The sequence below is a fragment of the Bos mutus genome, chromosome 17 (genome assembly GCF_027580195.1).
Source record: "Bos mutus isolate GX-2022 chromosome 17, NWIPB_WYAK_1.1, whole genome shotgun sequence".
In the NCBI taxonomy this organism is placed as follows: domain Eukaryota; kingdom Metazoa; phylum Chordata; class Mammalia; order Artiodactyla; family Bovidae; genus Bos; species Bos mutus.
The window spans coordinates 10,349,997-10,377,993 of NC_091633.1; the positions used below are offsets into that span (position 1 = coordinate 10,349,997).

The window sequence follows — 27,997 nt, forward strand, 5'->3', positions numbered from 1 at the left end:
TTGGAGCCCAGAAAAATAAAGTCTGACGCTGTTTCCACTGTTCCCCCATCTATTTCCCATGAAGTGGTGGGACCGGATGCCATGATCTTTGTTTTCTGAATGTTGAGCTTTAAGCCAACTTTTTCACTCTCCACTTTCACTTTCATCAAGAGGCTTTTGAGTTCCTCTTCACTTTCTGCCATAAGGGTGGTGTCATCTGCATATCTGAGGTTATTGATATTTCTCCCGGCAATCTTGATTCCAGCTTGTGTTTCTTCCAGTCCAGCATTTCTCATGATGTTCTGCATATAAGTTAAATAAACAGGGTGACAATATACAGCCTTGACGAACTCCTTTTCCTATTTGGAACCAGTCTGTTGTTCCATGTCCAGTTCTAACTGTTGCTTCCTGACCTGCATACAAATTTCTCAAGAGGCAGATCAGGTGGTCTGGTATTCCCATCTCTTTCAGAATTTTCCACAGTTTATTGTGGTCCACATAGTCAAAGGCTTTGGCATAGTCAATAAAGCAGAAATAGATGTTTTTCTGGAACTCTCTTGCTTTTTCCATGATCCAGCGGATGTTGGCAATTTGATCTCTGGTTCCTTTGCCTTTTCTAAAACCAGCTTGAACATCTGGAAGTTCACGGTTCACATATTGCTGAAGCCTGGCTTGGAGAATTTTGACCATTACTTGACTAGCATGTGAGATGAGTGCAATTGTGCAGTAGTTTGAGCATTCTTTGGCATTGCCTTTCTTTGGGATTGGAATGAAAACTGACCTTTTCCAGTCCTGTGGCCACTGCTGAGTTTTCCAAATTTGCTGGCATATTGAGTGCAGCACTTTCACAGCATCATCTTTGGTGATGGACAGGGAGGCCTGGCGTGCTGCGATTCATGGGGTTGCAAAGAGTTGGACACGACTGAGCCACTGATCTGATCTGATCTGATGCTTTTGAGGTTCATTCATGTTAGTGTATGCATTAGTAGTTCACTCCTTTTTATTCTTGAGGAATCTCTTTATGGGCACTTGGATTGTTTCCAGGTTTTAGCTATTATAAATAAAATGATAAATAAAACTTGTCCATACAAATTTTTGTGAACATAATGTTTCATTTCTTCTGGGAAATAACTAGGTGTGGAATTACTGGATAGTACAGTAACTTTTTAAGGAGCTGTAAAACTTTTCCAAAATGGAATTGTTCTAGGATCATTTGTTCAAAACATTATCTTTTCCTTGTTGAACCACCTTTGGTGATAATCAGTTGTCATAAGTGTATGAGTTTATTTTTTGGATTCTCTTTTTTTCATTCTTTTGGTTTTATTTTTTTAAATTCCCTTTTCTGTTTCATTGATCCATATGACTGTCTGTGCCAGTGCCACACTGATGTGATTACTGAAGCTTTATAGTAAGTTTTCAAATTGAGTAGCATGAGAACCATCTTGGTTTTACTATTTCAAAATTAAGTTGGCTATTCAAGTTCTTTGTATTTCCAAATAAGTTTTAGAGTCAGCTTGTCAGTTTCTACCGAAAAAAAAAAACGTGTGTTGGGATTTTAACAGGGATTCCGTGAATCCCACATGCAGCAGTGAAGATCAAAGATTCCGTGTGCCACAGCTAAGATCCACTGCAACTAAATAAGTGTTAAAGAAAAAAACTGGCAGCAGAAAGGTATGGAGATGAAGACTATTCTCAGCTTGTTTTACACATCTACATATTCACTGGATAGAAGCTCTGTTTTCATCTCTGAACTTAGCCTGGTGTCTGGCACTTCCTAATTGCTCAGTGCGTTTGTGTTACATGGACAGATGTCCTGTTGCTAGACCTGGGAGTCAGGATTCTGTTGCTAACTATAGTCTATCAGATTTTCATTGCAACAAAACAGTTTGAAAGTCTCATGAGTTTTGGCCTAACTTCTCAAGGTCTACCGTTGATTTTCAGTACTGCCCATGGAACCCTGAAAAATGAATTTTACTCTACCACAGTTTAAATGTATGACTTCCTTGCCTAAAAACATAGCAACAGAAGCTCAGTATATAGTGTGTGCGTGCATGCTCAGTTGCTTCAGTCGTGTCCAATTCTGTGACCCCATAGACTATAGCCCGCCATGCTCCTCTGTCCATGGGATTCTCTAGGCAAGAATACTGGAGTGGGTTGCAGTGACTTCCTCCAGAGAGTCTTCCCAACCCAGGGATTGAAATCGCGTCTGCCTGCGTCTCCTGCATTGCAGGCACATTCTTTACCCCCGTGAGCCACCTGGGAAACGCCAGTATGTAGTGACTACACAGGAGTTCAATAAAAACTTTAGGCTGTAGAGCTCTATATGGAACTATGGAAAGCTATTGGAATCTATTTTTAAAAAACTATAAAGAATATAGTTATACAATGAATGTATGTCTTTGTGTTCAAAATAACACTTGAAAACCAAATAAATGTACTATGATATTTACTGTTATTTTATTTGAACTTAATACGTTTTAGTTTATTCAGTTATTCCAATTTGATCAGTTAAGGATATAGGCCTCTGTGGCATAGCAGCATTTATAAGACCAGTCTTTCTAGAATCTTAGAAAATCCACTTGACCATTTGAAGAAATAAGTCCTCAGTAGTTTTGAAAGGGTATCTTCCACACTCAAGAAGAAAAAACGACAACCAAAACACCCCAAAACCAGCAATGAGGATTGACTCACATGGATCTTGAAGATGAGCTGAAGAATTTCTTTTCACCCCCAAGTTTTTTGCCTTCTCTTGTTGGAAAACAGTGCCTAGCCTAGTCACTTAGGTGAAATGTCTAATTATATAGCCTTTCACAAAGCTCTACTTACCAGCTTCTTTCAGGAGGTATCAATAAGATATTGAGCTGTTACGGTCTTCTGTTGTTCCATCTCTGCCTAACTATTCAACTTTTAATTGGAGAATCATTCTCTGCCTCCTCCCTTTTTATTTTAATAGGAAAGCTCCATTTTAGAAGAATACAATATCAATTGGACTCAGAAGCTGGGAGCTGGAATTAGTGGTCCAGTTAGGTAAGAGACCCATGTGCTGCTCCTGCTGCTGCTAAGTCGCTTCAGTCGTGTCTGACTCTGTGCGACCCCATAGACGGCAGCCCACCAGGCTCCGCCATCCCTGGGATTCTCCAGGCAAGAATAGTGGGCTGCAGACCATGACAAAACTGTTCTAAAAAGGGCCATTCATAATACACATAAAGTTAGAAGCATTACGTGTTCCAGATTTGTGAAATAGTCTTAATTTAACAAGTCGAAGTATTTATGATAGGCTTTTTCTCATCCATGTAGAAATATATTTAAGTGACATGGTCTGTGACAGGATCATTTAAGATGTTGATACCAGGGAGGCGCTGTGTGAGTCACTTGTCACCAGCAGAGGCCATTTTTTCTTTCTTAACCAGCCTCAAATTGATTTCCCGTGTCTGAGGCCTGTGGAGGGTGGGTGAGATGCCTCTTTCTGCCTTTCCATCTGCTAACCCTAGGGGCAAGTTTGTTCTGATGTGCCTGGATATATTTTTGATTAGAAGTACAGTTCTCAAAGAACAGCTTGTTAGATTAGTTTTTACGGTAACATAGATGATTTCTGATTGAATTTTTTTCTTTCAAATCTAGAGTCTGTGTGAAGAAATCAACGCAAGAACGGTTTGCACTGAAAATTCTTTTTGATCGTCCAAAAGCTAGAAATGAGGTATGAACCTTTATTGCCTTGACTTGCCTATATATTTGAAGTGCCTAAGAATTTATTCTTTTTACAAGTAAGGCAGCTTCCTAGAGAGAATACAGAAATGCACAAAGAATTTTATGTTCATACTTACTCTTTTTATGTTCATACTTACTTTTCCCTATTCATGTTGTTATTATAAAGCAGTCCTTCATCCATCAATACCAAAAGCTATGAATAGAGTCTTGCTTCCTTTCAAACCACTTCTTTCTTGTTCTTTTTCAATTAATGTGATTCTTGTACTCTGAAGTAGTCAGGTTTACTTTAGCTTTTACTTATTGGAAAAGGTCCTAAAAGGGTGGAGATAGAATAGTATGAGGAAGGTTCTAGTGAATGATATATTGAAAAGGTGCTGTAGAACTCTGAAGATATGTTTCTAGTTTTTCAGTAATAGGCATTTGTTTAAAATTATTTGGATGTGGTGATGACATGTTAATTATATGCAATGAAGGACTTATTCTTTTGCTTAGAGATATATGAATAATTTCTGAAATAAGATGAATTTTTCATTTGGTAATAGGACAGCAGAAAATACATCTGTTGGTGAGGTTTTTTTTATTTCATGGAAAGAGCATTAAGGAGGTAATTTGTATATGAAAGCATTTTTTTTTAATGTCATTCCAGATGATCAGGTTTTTTACATAATAGGCTCATGCCCAGGCCTAGTGTGGTCACTTTTGGCAGGGGTATGGGGTGGGGGAGTTTGGAGAGAAAATGCTGGCCTCCCCTATGTACAGAAGCATTTCCTCTGTTCTTCTTTAAGGTACGTCTGCACATGATGTGTGCCACACACCCAAATATAGTTCAAATTATTGAAGTGTTTGCTAACAGTGTACAGTTTCCTCATGAGTCCAGCCCCAGGTAAGACTACACAGGGTCACTGTCACCTGCTCACCTCTCCATGGGTAAGCCAAGGTGTAGTGGGATCTTCTCTTTTGTGCTCTCTTTCTCTTCCCTCCCCTCCCTTCCTTCTTTCTTTTTCTTCTCTCCTTTACTTTTTATTTTGGATATTTTCAAACATTTGTAAAAGAATTATGTACTGAATCCCCAAGTGCCCATCACTTATCCTCAGCATTTATTAACTCCTTGCCAGTCTTGCTTCATCTGTACTTCACTCACTCTCCTGTCCCCGCTATCCCTGATTATATATGATTAATTTCTCTTTTGAAAAAGCATATCATGTGGAGATTAAACAGATTCTATTTCAATTTAGAAAAGGGGACCAAATATTCTAGGCGATGTCTTGAAGCTGATATGGCAAAAGGCCTTTATTGCTTAGTCTGGCATTCCTTTTAAAGGAAGAGATCAATGTCATTCCTTTAGCCTCCAAATGCTTGGGAAGCCCATTGAGTGTGACACCATTGGGTGTCATTCTAAATCTTTTCCAGGGAGTTCAGTACCAAGGGGACTGAGATGTGAACCTGTCACTCTAGCAGTGTGGTAGGGACCAAGGACAGGCACGCATGAAATACTTTGAGCTTACAGAGGAGGAGAGCTGCTGTCTGTAGGCTGCGGGGGTGAGGCGTCTTAGCGTGGTTGTTCTGGGCTTGGACTTGAAGGAGATGTGCAGGAGTTTTCCAGGTGGAAAAATATGAATTTGTAAAGAAAAACGGGAAATCAAATGATTATTTCTTAAAATTGTGCTCTGTTGGTGAAAGCATTTGGATGGAAGGTGGAAGCATTTATATCAAAGAATGGTAACCAAAATTCAGATTTTTTTTTTTGGACAACATAGGAATTTTTGCTTTTATTTAGTAGCTGTTTAACCCTATCTCACTGTCTTGCTGGGCATGCTGTGGGTCCTATGGAAAACTAGTGGAGTAGGGGTGGAGAATAGAGACGAGGAGGGAGAGAATGTGCGTGCACACACCATGCCCCTCCTACACACAGACACACGCATGTGCGTGCACACACCACACCCCCTACACACACACACAATGTGCGAGTACACACCACGCCCCCCCTACACACACACACACACACACACACACACAATAAAAATAACAAAGACAGCTCAGCCTATACAAAGTCTTATTCTGTTTTCAATATGCTTTCAGTATAGCTTCCCTAAAATACATATACACGTATAGAATCTTCAAAAGGACCATTGTCTTCAAAACTAATTCTTTTACTTCTTTTGGCATCTTAGAAGCCTTTAGCTCAGGGTTAGTCCTTATTCATGGTGTCCTAAGTGACAGGGGGTCCAGCTCAAAGGGGCTGGTAGGACTAGACTTAGGACATGTTTTGTTGATGAAGTATCTAGCTACTTGATGTTTCAGTTTTTTTTTTTTTAACTTAACAAAATCAAATGCTTTCAAACAGGGCTCGGCTCTTAATTGTAATGGAGATGATGGAAGGGGGAGAGCTATTTCACAGAATCAGCCAGCACCGGCACTTTACAGAGAAGCAAGCCAGCCAAGTAACAAAGCAGGCAAGTTGACCCCGGGTACCAGTCAGACTGCCAACAGTGTTGGTTAACAAGCACAATTTCACTGTGGGGGGAATAAAAGAAAGCTTGGAGAAAAGCTCTATTTGATCTCTCATTGCCTGCTTTGTTATGTAATTAGAAAAGATGCCTTGACAGGAGGAATGTGGGCCCCTTTTCTGCTTTGGGGAGGGAGCTGTACTCTTCAGTGGCTGTCGATTGTTTGCTTATCATAAGATTTAAATAAACTCTGCAAGGAAGGTAATCTTAGCTCCTTTTTAGATGGTAGATAATCTTTAGGCAGGTAGCTTCCAAGCCACTGTTATTGGACTTTGAGATGCTGCTGCTACTACCTAAAAGACTGTGTGGTATGAAAACACATTCTAAGACAATTGCATTTAAGATACTTTTTGCTCCTGAGTCACTTTTCTCTCATCAGATTTTAACAGTATTCTAAAGTCTTTGTAATTCTGAGGGTATTCCTGGTTATATGTTCTTTCTATTCTGACGTCACGTTTTATTGCTAGAGGTGTGATCTTTTCACAAACAATACTAGGAGTCCGACTGGAAATAACCTCATGAGGAGATGGAAAGCCAAACCCTCAAAAGGTTTCTCTTTAGACCAAGCAAGCAAAGCAGAGAAGCATGACATATGGCCCAGTTGGTTCTTAAAGAAAAATTCTTCCAAATTTTCTGCGAGCCTCAAGCATTTTTTGAGGCCTCCTTTCTAGTAGGGTGGAACTGCTCTTTGGAATGCCAAGACAGTTCCATACAGAGTGTTAAAGAACAGGTGCAATCTGTTCTGTTAGGTTTTAAAAAATTATAGCTTGTGTTTTTCAAACATTAGGACTAAAGGATGAGCTCTAATAATCTGTAAAAACAGACCTCTTTAAAGCCACCAAAACAGGCAACATTTTCAACCAGTGGGATGAGCAGATTGGAGCATCAGATGGAAACATCCATTCAGCTGCTTTCTGTTGTTCTTGAAGGCAGAACTTCAAGTCCTGCTCCCTGAAGAGCTCAGGTCTCTCTTGAGCCAGGCGTTCGTGCCACTGCCCCGCTAGGGGAAACGAGGCCTGTTGAAGACTGCCTGGCCCAGTGTTTGCTCTGCAGTGCTTATCACATCTCACATTAATGGAAGTGGAAGTATTTTGTTTTCCCATTTAATATAGGATTTAACCATCAGTTTATTCTGACAAAGAATTATTTTCCTGTTGTATTTTTCTTTTTGTTGAACAAAATATAGGTTGCTATTAAATGAAGCTTACTTCATTTCTATTTCTTGGTATGTAAGTCTTAATTTCTGCTGTAAAGCTGAAATCTGACCACAGTCTTAATTGACTTAGTAAGGGTCATTTTTTAGCATCCTGAGTTTTCTAAGCCAGGGGAATTCAAGAATAATCTCTTCTAAGATGCGGTCGCTCCATTATGTCCTTTTCCAGATAGCTTTGGCTCTACAGCACTGTCACTTGTTGAACATCGCCCACAGAGACCTCAAGCCTGAAAATCTGCTCTTCAAGGATAATTCTTTGGTGAGATGACTTGCTTTTCTGTATTTCAGTGCCGCTACTCCCAACATAGTTCAGGAGTGGTGCATGGGTGTGTTGGTGTGTATATGTTTGGAGTGCTCTGAATCCATGTTGAAGAAGCGTTAGGCCAGAGTGCTTCCGGCAGCTTACTTTCCCCATCTGTTCCCTTGGTAGAGGCTCAAGAGAAATTTTACCATACTCCTGGTACCAGTCATTTTGGATGATACTGATACATGTTTGTACAGAAGGACTTAAGATTTGGGATATCATTTGGAAGGACTTTGGGAAGGGGCAGGAATCTTTATGCTGTTATATGTTACCTTGAAACTTAATGGTTGTGTTTATGGTTAATACCGATAAGGTGTTTTCCTCTCCAGCCCCAACCCACACCCATGCGCTATGTCCTACCAGATTACAGATTACTGACTCTGGCTATCACGAAGCTGACATTAAGGGTGAAGCCGCACTCTAGACTGATGAGAGATGATGCACAATAGGCAGAACCAGGGCACATGCGACTAATATCTTGGTTTGAGTGCTGCCTTTACAAGTTAGGAAACAGGGATGACTGAGTGGGCAGAAATCTCTCATTTGTGTTTTACTAAGAACAGCTCCTCAATACGAATCTTTGTATCCAGACATGCGGACATGCTACACATAGGTTCCAGTTCCAGCCAGAAACTCATGAGAGCTCAAGGTGACATGTCTTACACCTGGATTTTCCTTTAACATTTTCTGAGAACTGTGGGGCAGTGATTCCCATTTGTTTGATTTCAGGATGCCCCAGTGAAGTTGTGTGACTTTGGATTTGCCAAAATTGACCAAGGTGACTTGATGACGCCTCAGTTCACCCCGTATTATGTAGCACCTCAGGTAAGCATGTGCTGTTTCTTCCATAGGATGTATCACCAGGCTACCTGTAGACTCATACTTCTTCCATTCTACAGCATGAGTGGGCATATATTACAAATGGAAAGGGGAGAACTCAGCTTCAGAAATCCATAGGCTGCTTAATTTGGTATAGGCATTTTATTCTTTTAACAGCAACCTTACTGAGGTATGATTAGTATACTGTAAAAATACTTCTACCTTGGGCTTCGCTGGTGGCTCAGAGGTTAAAGCATCTGCCTGCAATGCGGGGGACCTGGGTTCGATCCCTGGGTGGGAAAGATCCCCTGGAGAAGGAAATGGCTACCCACTTCAGTATTCTTGCCTGGAAAATTCCATGGACAGAGGAGCCTGGTGGGCTATACTCCACGGGGTAGCAAAGAGTCGGATACGACTGAGCAACTACACTTTCGTGTAGTTTGATGAGTGTTGACAGATGGATACTTCTGCATGGACCTTGCCAAAATCAAGAAGTAAAACAGTTCTGTCACTTCAGAAACCATCTTGTGTGCCTTTGCAGTCATTCTGCTCCCAAATTAATCCCCTTAATTAAAACCACTGATCTACTTTCTGTCATTATTGGTTAGTCTTGCCTGTTGCAGAATTTCAGTAGAATGGAATTCCTGTACCTTTTGTGTTTCACTTCTTCGACTCAGCATGTTTTTGAGATTTATTCATGTTGCTGTGTGTATCAGTAATTAGTTCTTTTTTATTGCTGAGTAGTATTCCATCATATGACTAAGCCACATTTGTTTTATCTGTTCACTGAGTGGTGGCCATTTAGGGTTGTCTCCTGGTTTTTTGAATAAAGCTGCTGGGAATGTTCATTTACAGGTTTGGGGAGACATGCCCCTCCCCTTTAGGTAAAATCTTTTTTCAGAATGGTTGTGCCATTTCTTATCTCTAACTCAAGTTTGTTCGTATTTATAATCTCAATCATTCTAGTAGGTATTTAGTGTTATTTCGTTACAGATTTAATTACAGCATTTTCCTCATGGCTACTGTTGTTGAATATTTTTTCATGTGTCTATTGGCTATTCTGTTGTGAAATATGGATACAACATTCGGTTATGAAGTATGGTACAAATCTTTTGGCCTTTCTGTGATTAGTTTTTATTTTCTCTAGATTTATATATAGAAGTAGCACATCGTATGGTGCTTTCTTGAGGGGGGGCAGTTCCTTTTACTCAGCAAAATTATGTTTATTTACCTATGTTATTCGTATGTCAGTAGTTCTTTCATTTTACTGCTGGAAGGTATTCCATGATGTGGATATACCATGGTTTGTTTATCTACTCATCTATTGATGGGTTGTTTTCAACTTTGGGCTGTTAAAAATGAGCCTGTTTATAAACATTTGCACACAAGTTTTTGTATGGACACTTTATTTCCTTTTCTCTTTGGTAAATATCTAGAGTGGAATAGCTCTATCATATGTTAGATGTATTTAACTTATTTAGAAATTGCCAAGTTGTTTTCCAAAGTGGTCATTCAATTTTACATTCCCAATCAGAAAGTTTCAGGGCTCTCCACATTCTTACTGGCATTTGGCATGGACAGTCTTTAATTTTAGCCATTTAAGTGACTTTGTAGAGGTATTTCACTGTGGTTTCAATTTGCTTTTCCCTAATAGCTACTGATGTTGAGCATCTCTTGTGCTTCTTTGCTGTCTGTATATTTTCTTTGAAGTATAAGTTCAGATGTTTTCCCCATATTTTAAATTGGATTGTTTATTTTCTTGCTGAATTTGAGAGCTTTTTAAAAAATATGTTTTGGATATAAGTCCTTTATCAGATACGTGCTTTGGAAAGATTTTCTTCCAGTCTGTGGCTTTTCTTTTTTTTTTTTTAAATTGAAGTATAGTTGATTTACAGTGTTTGAGGTATATAGCAAAGTGATTCAGTTATACACATACACACATATCATCTTTTCTGGATACATGCCCGGGAGTGGGATCACTGGGTCATATGATAGCTCTGTTTTTAGTTTTTTAAGGAGCCCATACTATTTATCATAGTGGCCGCATCAATTTATGTTCCACCAACAGTGTAGGAGGGTTCTCTTTTCTCCACATCCTCTCCAGCATTTATTATTTGTAAACTTTTTGATGATGGCCATTCTGACTGGTGTGAGGTGGTAACAGTGTCTTTCATTTTGGTGTGAAGACCAGTTTGTTAACTTTTAAAAAAATTTTATGGGTTCTGCTTTTGGTTTTCTATCTGAGATCTTTGTCTAACCCAATATCACAAAGATTTTCTACTATAAGTTTTATAATTTTAAGTTTTACATTTAGGTCTGTGATCCATTTTGACTTAATTTTTGTATAAGATGTGAGGTATAGATCCAAGTTCATTTTTTAAAAGCATTTGGATATCTAGTTGTTCCTATATATTTGTTGAAAAGCTATCTTTTCTCCACTGCCTTGCTTCTCAGCCTTTGTCAAAAACCAGTTGGATGTATATGTGTGGGTTTATTTTTGGATTGTTCTACTCTGTTCCAATGATTGGTCTTTATACCAATATCATATACTGTTTTGATTGACACTTCTTAGTAACTTTTGACATGAGGTAGTTTTAGCCCTCTGAGTTTGTTCTTTTTCATAGTTGTTTTGGCTATTCAAATTTCTTTGCATTTCCATATGAACTCTAGAATTGGCTGTTGATTTCTACAAAAGAGTGTGCCTGAATTTTGACTAGGGTTGTTTGAAACATATAGTTCAATATGGGAGTACTGACAATATAACAGCATCGAGCCTTCTGACCCATAAGCAGGCTGTATTCCATTTATTTTTGTCTTTGGTTTTGCTCAGCAATATCTGTCTGGTTTTCAGTGTACAGGTTTTTCACATCTCTTTTTAGATTTATCCTTAATATTTTTAATGCCGTAGTAAGTGGTATTTTCTTTTTTAGGTTTAATTAATTCACTTTATTATTCTTGTGTGAGAACATGAGCCTGGGTCCTTTCTGCACAGAGACTGTAGTGTGGGTCTTTACAAGATAGTCAGTGAATATTCCTGATAGGGAGCTTTAGTGAGCATAGTCACCTTCAAGAGGTCAGGTGTAAGACAGCTGTAGGTCTTAGAGGTGGCATCAAAGGTGGCCTAGGCAAGGTTGCCCAGGGTGGCAGTGTGGCCGCTGGCCGAGGTGTAACAGCGTTCAGTACCTGCTGTCAGCAGCATGGTCCTGTGGCCATGAAGGCCCAGACAGTAGCAGTGTGTCTGGGTACAAGGATGACACCTGCCTGCAGAGAGCTGCAGTATTGTGTCTCGTCATGGAACTCTGTGGGGTTCGCTGGTCTTGTGTCCCCAGGAGCCCCACTCCCCATGGCAGTGGAGAGCTGGGCCGCGGTGGGGGCCCCGAGGGTGGCAGTGGTTACCTCCGCGCAGCACTTAGCACCCAGACCCGTGTGACGATTCCAGTGCTTCATGGCAGCAAATACCTTGAACCTGAGCCACTGACCAGCAAGTCTGCTTTCACTGCTTGCCGAGGCATTAAGAGACACCCCTAGGAAAAAGTAATCTCAGGAAGAAGAAATAAATCTCCTTCAGGGACTGAATCTTCATGTCCTTGACCTAGGCAAATACTGATAAGTTGCTGATAGTAAGAGAGAAAAAAGGCTTTTGAAAGTATTTAGAATTTTTTAGAATTGTTGGTTGTTAACTGCCAGTGGCTACCCTCTTCAGCCTTCTAACACAGCAGTCTGTCTCAAGCTGCAGGTCACGGATGTGAGGTTCAGTCAATTGTCCCCTTTGGTGTGACTCTGACAGGTACTGGAAGCCCAGAGAAGGCATCAGAAGGAGAAATCTGGCATCATACCTACCTCGCCAACACCCTACACTTACAACAAGGTAGGAGAAGAAAAACGAACCTCCACCCCTTGGGTGAAGCCTGTATTCTCCTGTGAGGTGTTGTGGTTCTTTGGGAAGGTGGCAAATTCTCTTTTTGTTCCTTGATATTATATTGCCACCTGAGAGGCTGAAAGAAGCCACCTATGCAGAAGAGTATTTGGAATTCAAGTTTCTGTCTGATAAAGTAAGATTCATACCAGTTTAAGTTTTGCAGCAGGAATCAAAGGCTGTGGTCACCTGGAGGTTATTTATTTGACTAGCTGTACAGTCCACTGATCACATTTAAAAGATACATTTTTCGTGCTCTTTTGAGGTGGAGGCCATGTCAGAGAATATTCCTTGGCCATTTATGGTGCCATTCTTTCTAACCCCATAAAATACCCAACTTAGAACAGTGTCTAATACACAAGGCAAGTGTCCTGAGTGGTACCTGTTCCTATCACAGTTGTTAATCTGTACCCTACACATCAGGCCTCTCTGTCCTAAAGTACAAGAGGCTTAAGGCCTCTTGAAACAAGTCATAGAGATCCTGGAGTCACAGAGTGGATCAGAAAAGAATGATGCTGCTTGGGGACTCAGGGAGATACAGATGACAGGAAGGGAGCTGAGGATGGCAAAAGGGCAGGCCAGCTCCTCCTGGTCGCACACCCCAGAGGGCCCCCATCTTCCTACCCACACGCACATGCATACACACTCGCAGACACACGTATCAGAGGGCACACAGGCTCCTGTGGCACTCAGCACCCTCCACTTGGCACTGGCCCAATGTGACTGGAACTCTATACATCTGCTTTCATGATTAACCCTGTTCAGTCCCCAAGTGAGTACTTACTGCTCCACACCTTCTTCCTCTACAAACTCTAGGCTGCTGTGTCCTTATGTGATGAAGGTTGGAAGTGAGGGCTAGGCTGATGATAGTTATCAGTCAGAAATTGCCTCCTGCTTCCCACTGTGGGCAGGAATTGAGTGGTAGAAGCACTTAGCTAACAGAGATCAGAATTTACTTGATACAGTATTCTCAGCATGAATACAATGGATTCTTGTGTGATAACAATATTTCCCAGTACTATTTTTTTCTCCTCTTCCTACTCTGTTTTGTGAATCTAGTGGTGTTTGTGAATTTGCTTGGCATTCATAAAATTTACACTCCACAGATGAGTAATATATTAAAATAATAAGCTCATAATAATTTTGAATGTGTATATATATTCATCTAGTTATAATCTTTACATTGGCAACTGAGTGAACACTGAATGCTACATTTGCAAGTAATTTTTTAAAGAAAAATAATGTAATAAGAGGTAGTTAAATTTTCAAAAACTAAATACATCAATCTTAATTAAAAAAAAAAAGAGGCAGGACACTTGCAGTGACTCCAGCCCCAGTCTGCTGCATGATGCTGGTCGGTGTGCCTAGTTTCACTCTTGACAGATGACCCTAGATGTAACAAGATCTCCATAGCACCAGTTTCCTCATGTGAACTATTTTCCACATCTGAACTTGTTAAGATTTCTTTTCACCTCTATGATTTTATAATTGTTTTACAGCATGGGCCATGTTGTTTATGAATCTCTACTAGTAGGTTGATGCCGAGACATGGCTGAGATACCTGAGGTACCTCCTTTTCCAGGCTTCTTACAGAGCAGCGCCCAGCTGCGATGGGAGGCGCGAGTGGCCACAGCGGCAGGCTCCCTGGGCCGCCTTCCTCAGGCGGACGCTGTTCTGTCCTGCCATTCTGGAGGGGCTTGGGTTGAAGTCTCTGTGGACCCAGCTTCTGAGGCAGGTGGAAATGCGTTTAATTAAAATAGGAGTCCGTTATTAATAAGCATGCTGTGACTACAGGCCATGAAATCACCTTAAACCTACAGACATGGTCGTGCGTGGCAGTTTTGTTCCTTTCAGAATATCTTCCCTAAGAATGGCCTTGAACATGGGCACAGTGAGTCCTTGGCCAAAGGATTGCTTTCCGTCTCCCGTTCTTCCCTACCATGCTTGTCTCTCATCTGTGTCAAACTGCTGTGAGCCTTTATAAAACGACCGGTGCTGTTTTATGGGGTCAGCCCCCTGCATCCTAGCTATTTGTTCCTGCACCCTCAACCCGCCCAGGTGGCCAGAGGACATGTTTCACAACAGCTGGCTTACATCAGTTACTTTTCTGGCTGGGGTCAAAGTGTCTTACATCTGTACCCAATGGTCAGATAGCAGCTTGGGCCTGGGCAGTGAGAATAAAAGTGACTTTTTACCCCAGATTGGCCTTGTGTATATGATGTGCATATATGTAGCATTGATAGCAAATAACAAATAAGGATAGAAAGGTTAATTCTCTTAAGACTTTGTGAAACTTTTCCAGTCTCTGATAAGTGATTCTTGGTTGTGATATCAGCCTGTGGATATCAAGGGCTGTTTTGGGGTTAGTTCTGGGGGCTTTATTTTAGAGCTATGCCTCTGGTATGAGTGACCATTTTCTTTTTTGCTTTCAGAGCTGTGACTTGTGGTCCCTAGGGGTGATTATCTATGTGATGTTGTGTGGATACCCTCCTTTTTACTCCAAACACCATAGCCGGACTATCCCAAAGGATATGCGGAGAAAAATCATGACAGGCAGTTTTGAGTTCCCGGAGGAAGAGTGGAGCCAGATCTCAGAGATGGCCAAAGATGTTGTGAGAAAGTGAGTCTCTGGGCCACTGGGCGGGGGGCCTTAAAAGTGGTGGAATGCAAAGCAATGTTGGGTAGAGAAAATTCTTTGTTTCACAGGCATGTACCTTCTCATTTTTATCATCACAGAAAATCTGCCCTGGAGTCTGAGATGAGAGTTCTCGGTATCCACATCTCGGTGAAATTGGAGCTGTACTCCGTCCTGTTGCATTCCTAGAATTTGTCCCTAGGGTTGAATCCAGGTCCCTTGGTAGCCACTGTATCCGTGAGCATTAATTCAGACTTTAAATGGTAACCCCCCTGGTGTATCCTTCTGCATGGAGGCCAGGCATTTGGGACTGACATGATGCCGGGAGCTGAACTGGGGTGCCAAAGTGACCACGGATGCTTTTGTCTTTTCCTTCCTTAGCTACTGTGGGAGTGTGATTGGTTGTCCAGGACCTCAGTCCCACCCTGGCCTCCCTGCTACTAGTTGGTTGCTCTGGCATATAGAGATAAAAAGGTTCAAAAGGACTGGGGCTGAGTGAGTGGGCAAGGGACACATGGCATGCAGAGTCCTTTGTTTCTTACAGAGCAGCGCACAGTTGTGATGGGAGGCGCGAGTGGCCACCAAGGAGGCTCCCTGGGCTGCCTTCCTCGGCGGACACTGTTCTGTCCTGCCGTTCTGGAGGGGCTTGGGTTGAAGCCTCTGTGGACCCAGCTTCTGAGGCAGGTGGAACTGCGTTTAATTAAAATAGGAGTCTGTTCATAAGCACGCTGTGACTACAGGCCATGAAATCACCTTAAACCTACAGACATGGTCGTTCATGGCAATTTTGTTCCTTTCAGAATATCTTTCCCCAGAATGACTTTGCACATGGGCACGTGCTCCAGCTCCTTAGCTGGAGTTACTAAGAAGTCAGGCCTACATAGGAGGTGTGCTTGGTTTTTCCGCCCACCTGTGCCAGGGGATCTGCTGCCTGGGACTTACGTGCTCTTCTGACATTACTACTTTGGTCTTCACTGAGTAATTGCTCCTCTTGGTTTCAGTTTCTTCATCTGTAATGTGATAAAGATAAGCATTAAAGGGGCAGTACCTGGGAACTGTCTCCTAATAGTACAGCTATTTCTCTTTCAGAAGTGAACTTGTCCTGTTGGTTAGGTGTTTATGTATATAAAAAGGGATTCATTTCTAAAATATCCAAGTGAAGGTGTTTTAGGAGGGAGGAGGCAATTTGAAATCTGTCTTCCCATGCTCTTTCCATGCTGTATTCTCAGCTACTTAACCAAAACATCAATATCCTCTAAGTGGTTCTCTGCAGTTCTATAGACTGTATTTCCTGTCACTAGAGTAACATTGATTATCTTCTCTCAGCATTGAGGGTCTTTTCTAAATAATCCTTTCTTTAGACTCTGAAGCTGTTCACAATGATCCAGAAAGTTACAGAGAACATGAAAGAGCAAGTAGGCATGTTGTCCTGACTGATGTTTGGAATGGGAGGCTATGTATTTGGAAGGAGTGCTGTAAAAGGTCCAGGGAATATGCTGGGGTGAGCTAGGAATTGCATCAGTATGAATGTACAAGATGGAAAGAACTGTGGTCAAAAGCCGATGGTACAGACAATACATTAGGCTTAGGAAGAAATGCTGTCCCCTTCTCAGATATTAGATTTTTAGCTTAGAATGTCTTTGGAGAAATGGCTCAGGGTTCGTGTCCTGCCATATGGTGATATCTAAAAGTTTTATCACAAGTAGCAATCTGGATTTTCAGAACTGTATGATTGCCTAACTAATTTTACAGCCACTGTTGGCCAAAAGAGTACTTTGAGTCCCTTTTGGAAATTATAGCCCACTGTCCTAGAAACATTAGTCTGGGGATTCAATGTCTCAGGAACTGTGAACCGTATATAAGATTGATTACCTTACTGAACCTAGAACTCAGTCTGAGATATCACTGGATTAAGCCTTTTCCTACCATTTTTAATCTCAATTTATTTAGTATAGAAAGGACCGCCTAAGGACACAGTGCCCTCACAACTAACAGTTAGGGAAGAGAATCTCACCTCTGTCCTGCAGAAAGCCTAGGCTGTAAGAGTTGGCAGAAAGTAGAAAGTCAGAAGCTGGAGCTGGCTAGAGCCAGACTCGGGAACTTCCTGGCCTTCTGGAAGCAACTGTGCATGGCAGCCCTTTTGGCCTTTTCTCCACAGGCTCTTGAAGGTCAAACCGGAGGAAAGACTTACCATCGAGGGAGTGCTGGATCACCCCTGGCTCAACTCAACTGAGGCCCTGGATAATGTGCTACCCTCTGCTCAACTGATGATGGATAAGGTTCTGAATGATGCTTATGTTGTTGGCCAAAATGGTGGTGTTGGGAAGGAATGCTGGGGCTTGACTCAGTGAGGGGGTTAAAGGCAAAACAATGCAGAGCACACAGTCTTTCCCAGAGAAACATCTCTGGTCTCCTGAAGATCAGGATTGGAAATAAGGCGCTTCCTTCCATAAAGACCAGATCAAAGCCTGGTACATACACTAAGGGAACATTCAAAGTATCCTCTTCCACACTTGTGCTGTGGGGTTGAGGCAGAGAGCAGTATCAGGTCAGACATCAACCATCCTTTTGCCCAAGGGGTTTAAACAAGACTGGTTAGAAAAACCAATAAACACAAAACAAAGAGGGAACGCGCTCAGATGTCAGAGCTTTTGCATGCTAAATTTTCTGTGAATTCTTATGGGAATTCAGAAAAAGAAGACATCTTTGAAGGGCTGTAATTAGGGAAGGGTTCCCAAAGAGAAAGCAAAACCCATCACAGTTATTAACTATTGTGTGGCACTTTTAAACCCCTTTACATGTTTAGCTATGAGCTGGCCTTGGAAGAGCTGGAGTAGAGAACATGTGTGGTGTTCACCACATACGGTGAACAATATGAGCAAAAAAATTAGAGACTGAAATTCATCAGTGGGAAAAACAGCCTGATTTCATTAATGGGAAGTTGGTGAAATGGATGTGATAGGGAAGGGCCTGGCTTTGAAAGTAGACAGAGGGGTGTAAGTCTTAGTAGGACCTAATTGAGAGGCTCTTACAGATTTCTGAGAAGAGTCCTGGCACAGGGAAGATATTTAGGGATGGTTAATCAGACTTGCAGACTCACCAACCTAATACTACTACAGTAATCTAGAAGCTGGGAAGCTGCTCTAGGAGCAGAGAGGTAGAGATGAACGAATAGGCTCAATATTTTCGAAGACAAATTTCAACAATTTTTGGTGACTGACTAGAGATAAGGGGACAGTGAGTGGCATATCTGGCGATACCACTGACAGGGAAATCAGGAATGAGCCTGGTTTGGGTAAAGGGAAGTCTGTTAGATTTTCATTATTATTTGATGATAGATGGACATTCAAATGAATGAGATGTGTGGTGTGAATTCAGAGTGTGGCTGAAAGGTAAAGGCAGTGACACAGACTTGAGTTACTCACTTAGAAGGGATGGAGTTGAGGTGTGAGAGAATAAGTGAATAGGAGAAAGGAATGCTAAGACCTCCCTTAGTTTAGCTGGAGTGTGAGAGAAGAGAGAACTAGAAGGAACAGAGTTTTCTGCTGTCCCTGATCTGTGTGCAGTTGTTTTCCTGGTTTAAAAGTATCCAGTAATCCAGAAATGGTTTGTTTCAGTTCAGTTCAGTCACTCAGTCGTGTCCAACTCTTTGTGACCCCATGAATCGCAGCACGCCAGGCCTCCCTGTCCATCACCAACTCCCGGAGTTCACTCAAACTCACATCCATTGAGTCAGTGATGCCATCCAGCCATCTCATCCTCTGTCGTCCCCCCTTCTCCTCCTGCCCCCAATCCCTCCCAGCATCAGAGTCTTTTCCAATGAGTCAACTCTTCACATGAGGTGGCCAAAGTACTGGAGTTTCAGCTTTAGCATCATTCCTTCCAAAGAAATCCCAGGGCTGATCTCCTTTAGAATGGACCGGTTGGATCTCCTTGCAGTCCAAGGGACTCTCAAGAGTCTTCTCCAACACCACAGTTCAAAAGCATCAATTCTTCGGTGGTCAGCTTTCTACACAGTCCAACTCTCACATCCATACATGACCACTGGAAAAACCATAGCCTTAACTAGACGGGACCTTTGTTGGCAAAGTAATGTTTCTGCTTTTGAATATGCTATCTAGGTTGGTCATAACTTTCCTTCCAAGGAGTGTCTTTTAATTTCATGGCTGCAATCACCATCTGCAGTGATTTTGGAGCCTGCCAAAATAAAGTCTGACACTGTTTCCCCATCTATTTCCCATGAAGTGATGGGACCAGATGCCATGATCTTCGTTTTCTGAATGTTGAGCTTTAAGCCAACTTTTTCAGTCTCCTCTTTCACTTTCATCAAGAGACTCTTTAGTTCCTCTTCACTTTCTGCCATAAGGGTGGTATCATCTGCATATCTGAGGTTATTGATATTTCTCCCGGTTTGTTTGGTCAGTCCCAAATACAGGATTATATCCTCTGATTGTCGGCACTTGAGTGTTACATTGTGGTTTCCCTCAAGATGTTGGAAATGAAGAAGATTGTCTTCAGGAGTTACTTTAAGATTAGTGTCTGACTAAGCCAAGTTTGAATATGCATAATCTTCTTAAAGAAGAAAAAGGCCTTTTAGGTGGAACTAGAGTGTGACAGTGTATTCCCATTCTGAAAGAAATGATGTGGTCAAGATGCAGGCTGGTCAGCTTTGGAAGTATAGAAAAAATGGCCACATGCAGAAGCTTAATAGTGTCCATCTCGGCTGTGGCTAGGAGATGGAGTCTGAGCTCATGACCTTGCAGGGTTCCCATCTCTTTGGTTGGGCTATCTCAGGTAAGAAGGAAATAGATGCACGGGTCTGGAGGTGGGTAGCCAGGGCCAATTACTGTAGTTTACTTCAATGAGTTTGAACTCTTCCAGATCTAATTATGTGCTTACCAAGGAAGTATTTTTTTTTCTTAATTGTCAGATTTTGTTGTTGAAATTCAAATAACACAGAGGTATATAAACTAAAAAGCAAAAGTTCCTTTTAATTACCCTGCCTCAGTCTCACCCCTCAGAGGTGAGGTGATCTGTGACTTGATGTATCCTTCCTGATCTTTTTCTGGGGAGACACATACACATTCATTTTTTCCTTTTTTTTTTTTTTTTAATACAAAAGTGTGATCATCTCATTCTTACGAAGCTTTTTGCTGATTATTTGCTTTCCCTCATTGATCTGCCCATAGTGAGAGAACACACTAGTCATAAAGACAGACTTGAAGAGTGCTAGACTTTATGACAGTTATTTTTCATTGTAAATTAATTGACTGGCTTTATAGAAGAGTTTGTGAGGGTCTTCCATGCTCACCAGGTGAAATACTTAGGGTTCTGAGTCATTGGGGCTGAGGTGACTGTTTCCACCTTGAGGGCAGCAAATAAATGCCAGTCAGGGAGTCTTCTCAGGCAGCAGCCTGCCAGCCTTTCCCCCGATGTACATGTATGACTCTCTTTACACTTGCCCTTGCCAATGACTATGAGCATGAGCCTTGTTCGTTTTTCTTACTTGCCTTCTGTCCCCCTGCAGGGAAGAAGGGCTTGCTGTTGTGTGGCCCTTGGCTGGCCTAGTATTTCCTGGGCCCTGCTAACCCATGGGGAAGAGTCCTCTGCCTTTTCAAAATTTGTATACTGCCAAGCATAAGACTGAAATTACCTGCTTAGTTCTTTTAGAGATTCTCCTTCTCACTCTGTTAGATTGGTTTTTTAGGTGCCCAGAAATGAATATGAAAACCTGACACCAGTGTTTGCATTCAGGCGGTGGTTGCAGGGATCCAGCAGGCCCACGCAGAACAGTTGGCCAACATGCGGATCCAGGAACTAAAAGTCAGCCTCAAACCCCTGCACTCTGTGAACAACCCCATTCTAAGGAAGAGGAAATTACTTGGGTAACTGAACTTACTTCTTTGATTCTCCCTTCATGGCTGGTGTGGCCAAGGACAGGGTTCTGAAAGGTCAGCCAAGGGTCTTGCCCCTTTTTTGCCTCTTAAGAGGGTGGAAAGGATAAGTTCTTTAAATAGCATCAGAAGTTGGAGATACTTTATAATTATTTTATCTGAAAAATCTTGCCTTATGTTTCGTGTTTAGAGTTAACATCTGTGAAGAGTTGGGTTTTGGGGTCTCACTCTGTTATTACCTCTCTCCCCAACTTCTAAAGCACCAAAGCAAAAGACGGTGTTTACATCCATGACCGTGAGAATGGAGCTGAGGATTCCAATGTTGCCTTGGAAAAGCTCCGCGACGTGATTGCTCAGTGTATCCTCCCCCAGGCTGGTAAAGGTCACACCGTTTCTGCTGCTCTGTGCGCGGCTGCGTGTGTGTGTGCGTGTGGCTGGAGGGGTGGTTCAATCTGGAGTGTCCGTCTTGCCTCTAAGTGCCTTACACACTCAGCCCACTGAAGAGGTGGGCACTTAGAAATGCAGTGGGTTCTGCCCCACCTTTGGCTTCCTATGAAACTTCTAGTTTGCGTTTAGTTGGCACTTTCAGGCATAACATGTAGTTTTGTATTTTCTTAGTTTGTTAATGAGATAACAGGATAGAGGATGAAAAATGTGAACAGGGTCAGGATTAGGTTGGGAAGGTCAGGAAGGTTGAGAAACACCATAGAGCCCATATCTAGAGTACAAGGCTGTCATTAACTTGCGAATATAAAGAGAAGACCTCCCAAGTTCAGAAGTGGCCCTGGCTGCTACTGGTATCCCAGGCAGACTGGGACTTATATACATAAGTCCTTTGAGTGAGAGCTCTCTTTCAGTATATTCTCTTTCCACTTAATGGGATAGGACGGACTTTTCTCAGCAGATGAATGAGATACTTCATGTTGTAGGCCTGAAAACTACTGAGCTGACCAGTCTTCCTAGATCCTTGGGTTTTAAGAGAGCTCACCTAGTGTACCTCAGGTAGCCTTCCAGAGTAGGAAATGAGCTTAGGAGAAAGAAGGCAGCCCACTGAGCCTTGTTCTCCTTCCTTCTCATGATCTTGTAGGTTAACCAGGTGTTTTTGATCAGCAATAGCCCAACATTGCCTATTTCCCATCTCTCAGGGTTAAGACTCTGGGGGCCTCAGGGGATGTCTGTCAGGTGGTCAGGGTAGGAAGAATTCAGAAACCAGAAGTAGTCTACATGTAATGTAGGAACTAGCAGTAATGATAGTCTGGAAAAGCTCACACCTTTAATGATCACTTCTCAATAAAGTTGGACATCCTGTCCTTCCATCTGTGACACTAAAACCCCATGATGCTGCAGAGGAACGCAACTTCTTTTTCACCTTTATTAATAGGAGAGAATGAAGATGAAAAGCTGAATGAAGTAGTGCAGGAAGCTTGGAAGTATAACCGGGAATGCAAACTCCTCAGAGATACTCTGCAAAGCTTCAGCTGGAATGGTAGGAGCCTTAATTATGCCTTTCCCCAGGAATGCAAAAAAGTATTTGTGTTTAGATTATGTAGGATCTCTGGGGGCTGAGCTGGGGCTGTGTTCAGGTGAAGCAGGGCTGGAGTCTGAGTGGAGTATTGTGGGACAGGGAGTTAATCCTGCAGTAACTACCCAGGCATATCTGGACATCCAGCCTTTTTGCTTATTTTCCAGAGTTCAAGTGAATTGTGTGTTGCAGATTCATTGCTGTCCAGAGCCCCCCATCACATACCACCTGGGCAAAAAAAAAGCATCAGATCTCAGAACTCCTTCCAGATACCTGAGCTTTTAACCGCATCATTAAAGAGCAGTTCAGTCCGAAGGGGAGAAAGAGGGCAAAGTACTGCAGAGTCCACCCTGCAGATCTGCTCAGTTTAGAGAAGACCTGTTACACTAAAGAGTAGAGTGTCCCAAATCTGCTGCTCATTGAATTTTTTTCCCCACAGGCAAAGGCAGAGGTGTATTTTTTGAGCTGCTTTTGTATTGTCTTCTAGTGTAGTAGGCTAGACTTCAGGTCTAAGATGCTCAAGGCAAGGAGCCTGGTTTTTGGACATCAGAAGTCCAAAAGCTAGCCCAGCCATTTCTGTACTTGGAAATTAGCTTCTCTAGGATTTTTTTTTTTTTTTTAAAGATTTTGAAATCATCTATACAGAAAAGTGACCACATTTGAGGTGCACACTTACAATAAATTTTCACAAAGTGAACATTCTCACGTAACCAGCACCTGAATATATGCCCTCCTCTACTACCTCCTTCCCCACAGGGTAATTATGAGCCCAATTTCTAGCACTGTATATCAGTTTTGCCTGATTTTATATTTTATGTATATGGAGTCAGACCAAGTCTATGTTCTTTTGTATCTGGCTTCTTTTTGTCAATGTTTGTGAGATTCAACCATATTGTTGTGTGTAGTAGCAATTCATTTCTCATTTATATATATATATGTAAATGTATGTATGTTCTCTCTCTATATTCATGTTTTTTTCTCCATATATATACACCACATAGTTTTTGTATTTATCCATTCTACTTTTGAATGGATATATGGGTTGTTTCCAGGTTTTGGTAATTAAGGAAAGCACTGCTCTGAACACTCTAGTATATATCTTCTTTTTTTAAGATTTATTTATTTCCGTTTGTTTATTTTTAGCTGCACTGGTTCTTCATTGCTTCACGCAGCCTTTCTCTAGTTGCAGTGAGCGAGGGCTGCTCTCCAGTTGCGGTGCGCAGGCTTCTCATTGCAGTGGCTTCACTTCTCTTATTGCAGAGCATTGGCTCAAAGTGTGTGAGCTTCCGTAGCTGTGGTTCATGGGCTTAGTTGCCTGGTGGCATGTGGGATTTTCCTGGATCAGGGATCAGACCCATGTCCCCTGCATTGGCAGGCAGACACCCAACCAGTGGACCATCAGGGAACTCATTTCTCTTATGTATCTAGAATTAGAGTTGCTGGTTCACGGGGATATTCATCTGTTTGGCTTTAGAAGGTACGGCCACCAGTTTCCCAAAGTGGTCGTACCAATGTATACCTCCACTGGCAGGGTTTGAGGGTTCTAGTTACTCTGGATCCACACCAGCACTTGCTATTGTCTTTTTCATTTTAGTCATTCTAATTAGTAGGTACTGTTGGCATTGCAGTGTCATCTTACTTGGCCTTTCCCTGATGACTTATAAGCTTAAGCACTTTTTAATGTTTACTGGCCACTTAGATTTTGTGAAGTGCCTATTCTGTTGCCCATTTTTCTGTTGACTTGTACCTCTCATAAATGTGCAGGAGTTCTTTATATAGTCTGGATATGAGTTCTGTTGTAGACACATATTACAAAGAACTTCTCCCTCTTTGTGGTTTCCTTCTGCGCTGTTGTACTGAACACTGGATTTTTATGACCAGGTTAATAAGCTGCTCAACTCTGCCTGAAAAATGGGGGACTTGAACTGCTTGGGATCGGTGTTGGTGAGGGCTCTTCCATTGGTGAAGGTGCATTTGACACTAGTGAGGTGCACCTTATTGGGTCCCTGTCAAGAATCTTACCATCTCCCCAACAGTTTGGAGACTCACCTTTTCCTTTCTTGGGTTTCAGGTCGTGGATTCACCGATAAAGTAGATCGATTAAAACTGGCTGAAATTGTGAAGCAAGTGATAGAAGAGCAAACCACTTCCCACGAATCCCAATAATGACAGCTTCAGACTTTTTTTAAAAAGAATTTGAAAATTTATTCATTAATGTATAATTTTTATGTAAATTAATAAATCATAATTTCATTTCCACACTGCTTAAAGATGCTATATAAATTTAGATACAGGATTTACTAATAGTATATACAGTTCATTTGTTTTAAGAAAAGCTCAGTTCCTAGAGATATACTATTACTTTAGGATTGTTTAGTCATCTGTTGCAAAGCTGACGGTATTGTCAAGCAAGATTGTTTTATTTGTAATAAAGCATACAAAAACCATTTGCCAGTGGTAGGCAAAGGACCGACTATTTTGACCTCTCTGTGTAGTGAAGAGCTGAATCAAGTACTGTGGAATCTGGTTTCAGTTGCCCTGTGTATTTCCTCTCTGCACTGTTGGTGGATTAGCTCTGGTGCCAAGAATTTTTTGTGGATCCGTGTTGCAAACTGCCTGATGGAACTCAGAGGGTGCCAACTCCTGTGATGGAAGAGGCAGGGAGCTGAGTCCTCGTATCTCTTCTCCCTAATTCCCTAGGGAAAAGTGGTCCCATTTCTTTATTGTCATATTTGTTAAAAGGTATTGGTGTGTTTCTTTAATAGGATTCTCTATTGAGTTTATTCTTTCATGTTTAACCAGAGCTTCAGCCCTGCTGCTTCCTTGAAGGTCCTACCTTGTACTCCCCATTTCCTGAAGCCCTCACCAGCTCCATTGCTTCTTACTTCCTTTTATGGAATGATTTTTCTGAGAAAGTTACATATCATAAAAACTGGACTAATGGATATTCATTGGAAGGACTGATGCTGAAGCTGAAGTTCTAATACTTTGGCCACCTGATGCGAAGAGCTGACTCACTGGAAGAGACCCTGATACTGGGAAAGATGGAAGGCAAAAGGAGAAGAAGTTGGCAGAGGATGAGATGCTTGGATAGCATCACCAGCTCAATGGACATGAACTTGGTAAACTCTGAAGGGATAGACTCTGAGGGATAGTGAGGGACAAGGAGGTCTGGTGTGCTGCAGTCCATGGGGGTCACAAAGAGTTGGACGTGACTTAGTGACTGAACAACAACAACTGGGTTAGCAGCTAAGATGGTCCAGGTTTCTGTCTTAAAGCTACCTTTTCTCTCTAACGTTTCTGCCTGGGTTTCATGTTGGCATCCCCTGGACTGCATGTATTTTATTTAGCACTCTTCATTTTCAGGAAGCATGGTTTTGGCCCAGAGATCAGATACTTGAATAGAAACAAGGCTCAGTGCTTTTCTACTGTGCTGTTGTGCAATGGGCTTCCATAACAAACCATTTTTATTTATTTTAGTAGTTCTTGGCTGTTGGTTCGGTGTTGGTAAATGGGAGAACTAATAGGCAAACTCCAATTCACAGAGAAGGAAAGGCTCGGTAGGCTCAGTTACTCAGTTTCATCCCACCACATTCTCTTCAATCGAAGTCAGCCCCACAGAGCTCACTTACTTTCTAACTCTTCCACTTTCCTAATATGTCTTCAGGATGACACTGGGTTAGTATACCCCATATGTGTGTCAATGAGTGTAGTAATACACGATAAAAATAATACCTTTTAGGAATTACCTCATACATCGGTTCCCTCATATTTTGGGGAATTTTTAATCCATGGTGTTTTTTGAGGTAAGACTCACTAATCTCAGGTGACTGATAACTCATAAATGGATACCCTGTAAAGAGAATTCAATACTTTTAAACATGGCAAAATCTAACAGGCAGCAGAGAAAAACAAACCAAAAAACTTAGCTGAGAGTGGAATTAAAAGTTGAATTCTGTTTTTCAGTGAAATGCAGTCTTATAAATCACTTTCTGCAATCAGGAAAAACTGCACTTGTTTCTGGAACAACTGAATCCCTGTTATGTTTCTTATTTTATTGCAGACGTTCAGTATTTGTGGGCTTTTCTTGTGGCTCAGCTTGTAAAGAATCTGCCTGCAATGTGGGAGACCTAGGTTTGATCCCTGGGTTGGGAAGAGCCCCTGGAGAAGGGAAAGGCTACCCATTCCAGTATTCTGGCCTGGAGAATTCCATGGACTGTATAGTCCATGGGGTTGCAAAGAGTTGGAAAGAACTAAGTGACTTTCACTTCAGTATTCCCTGGGGTGAGGAAGGCAGTAACTAACTTTGTTACTCTTCTTTTTCTTCAGAGGAACCTTCTAACAGAGGAACTAGTCTACCATTAACTTCTCAAATTTGCTATTTAGGTGTCTTCTAAAGGCTCAGGATGATTTCCCTGTGTAGTGAATTTTAGGTATGATCTAAAAGGGCATCCAAAAGATGCTTCCTTTTACTCTGAACAGAGGTTGCTCATGTTTCTTTAGGCTGAATTAAACTGGCCCCCCAAATGAGTAGAGTGTCCAGAGGGTTATGCTCAAAGTTTTAGAATAGCCTGAAAGTGAAGTGGCTCAGTTGTGTCTGACTCTTTGTGACCCCGTGGACTGTAGCCTACGAGGCTCCTCCTTTGGTCCATGGGATTTTCCAGGCAAGAGTACTGGAGTGGGTTGCCATTTCCTTTTCCAGGGGGATCTTCCTGACCCAGGGATCAAACCCAGGTCTCTTGCATTGTAGGCAGACGCTTTTACCAACTGAGCCACCAGGGAAGTCCATAGAATACCCTGGAGGGTGTTTAAAAGTGGGTCCTACCTGACACAGAGCTCCATGACAAAACCGGAGGTTCCAAAAGACTCAGCACTGTTTGGTCTTTAAAGTGGGGTTTTGTTTATGGGAAGTTTGTAGACCAGTAGCATATTCTGCTTTAACTTTACCAGTCAGGTTTGGTAATAAAGCAAAATTAACATGTACTGGAAATGAAACAAAATCATCCTTGTCTCTTTTGACCTGTCCCTCTAATGCCTGTATCTGCAGAAAGTTCAAATTCTAAGAACAGTTCTCATAGGCAGGAGGTTTAGAGTCTTCAGTTTTCCTACATGATTTGCCAACCCTCTGTTTACTATATAACCATTACTTATCACTCAAATACCTTTAGATTTTACCACAATTATTAATCTATTTGATGTGGAACAACATTTGTATTTTTCTGGCTAATGTATTTTATAAGCTAGGAAACACTTGTCAGAAGTTAATTGTCTGAAACATGCAGATAGGAGGAAATGCTTTTTAAAAAAGAAATTTGTTTTTGTATTCATTTGAGATAGAACAAGTTGAAGGAATTATTGAAGTCAAATGATTTAAATCAGATCCTGCGTGTGAATACTTTTGCGTACATGTGTATTGATGAAAATGTTTCAATTTGAGAATTGGAAAACTGGATATTTAATTTTAATTATATTTTTATTTATTTACATAGTAGAAGTGGTC

General features: G+C 41.6%; 1 protein-coding gene across 6 annotated transcripts in view; it reads left to right on the forward strand.

Annotated features, from left to right (window-relative positions):
* The window catches only part of MAPKAPK5 (MAPK activated protein kinase 5), a 33,604-nt gene extending 5,623 nt beyond the window's left edge, over positions 1-27,981 (forward strand). The window contains exons 2-14 of one of the 6 annotated variants that reach the window (XM_070386040.1): positions 2,933-3,006; positions 3,601-3,676; positions 4,473-4,570; positions 6,032-6,144; positions 7,581-7,666; positions 8,441-8,536; positions 12,318-12,398; positions 14,879-15,066; positions 17,240-17,360; positions 20,836-20,966; positions 21,236-21,357; positions 22,357-22,461; positions 24,569-27,981. In XM_070386040.1, coding sequence (XP_070242141.1) covers positions 2,933-3,006; positions 3,601-3,676; positions 4,473-4,570; positions 6,032-6,144; positions 7,581-7,666; positions 8,441-8,536; positions 12,318-12,398; positions 14,879-15,066; positions 17,240-17,360; positions 20,836-20,966; positions 21,236-21,357; positions 22,357-22,461; positions 24,569-24,663 — 1,386 coding nt within the window. In that variant the 3' untranslated portion in view covers positions 24,664-27,981. Of the gene's footprint in view, positions 1-2,932; positions 3,007-3,600; positions 3,677-4,472; positions 4,571-6,031; positions 6,145-7,576; positions 7,667-8,440; positions 8,537-12,317; positions 12,399-14,878; positions 15,067-17,239; positions 17,361-20,835; positions 20,967-21,235; positions 21,358-22,356; positions 22,462-24,568 lie in introns of all 6 variants that reach the window. The other 5 variants (XM_070386041.1, XM_070386045.1, XM_070386042.1 and 2 more) reach the window with 5 other exon arrangements.
* Positions 27,982-27,997: the final 16 nt, after the last annotated feature.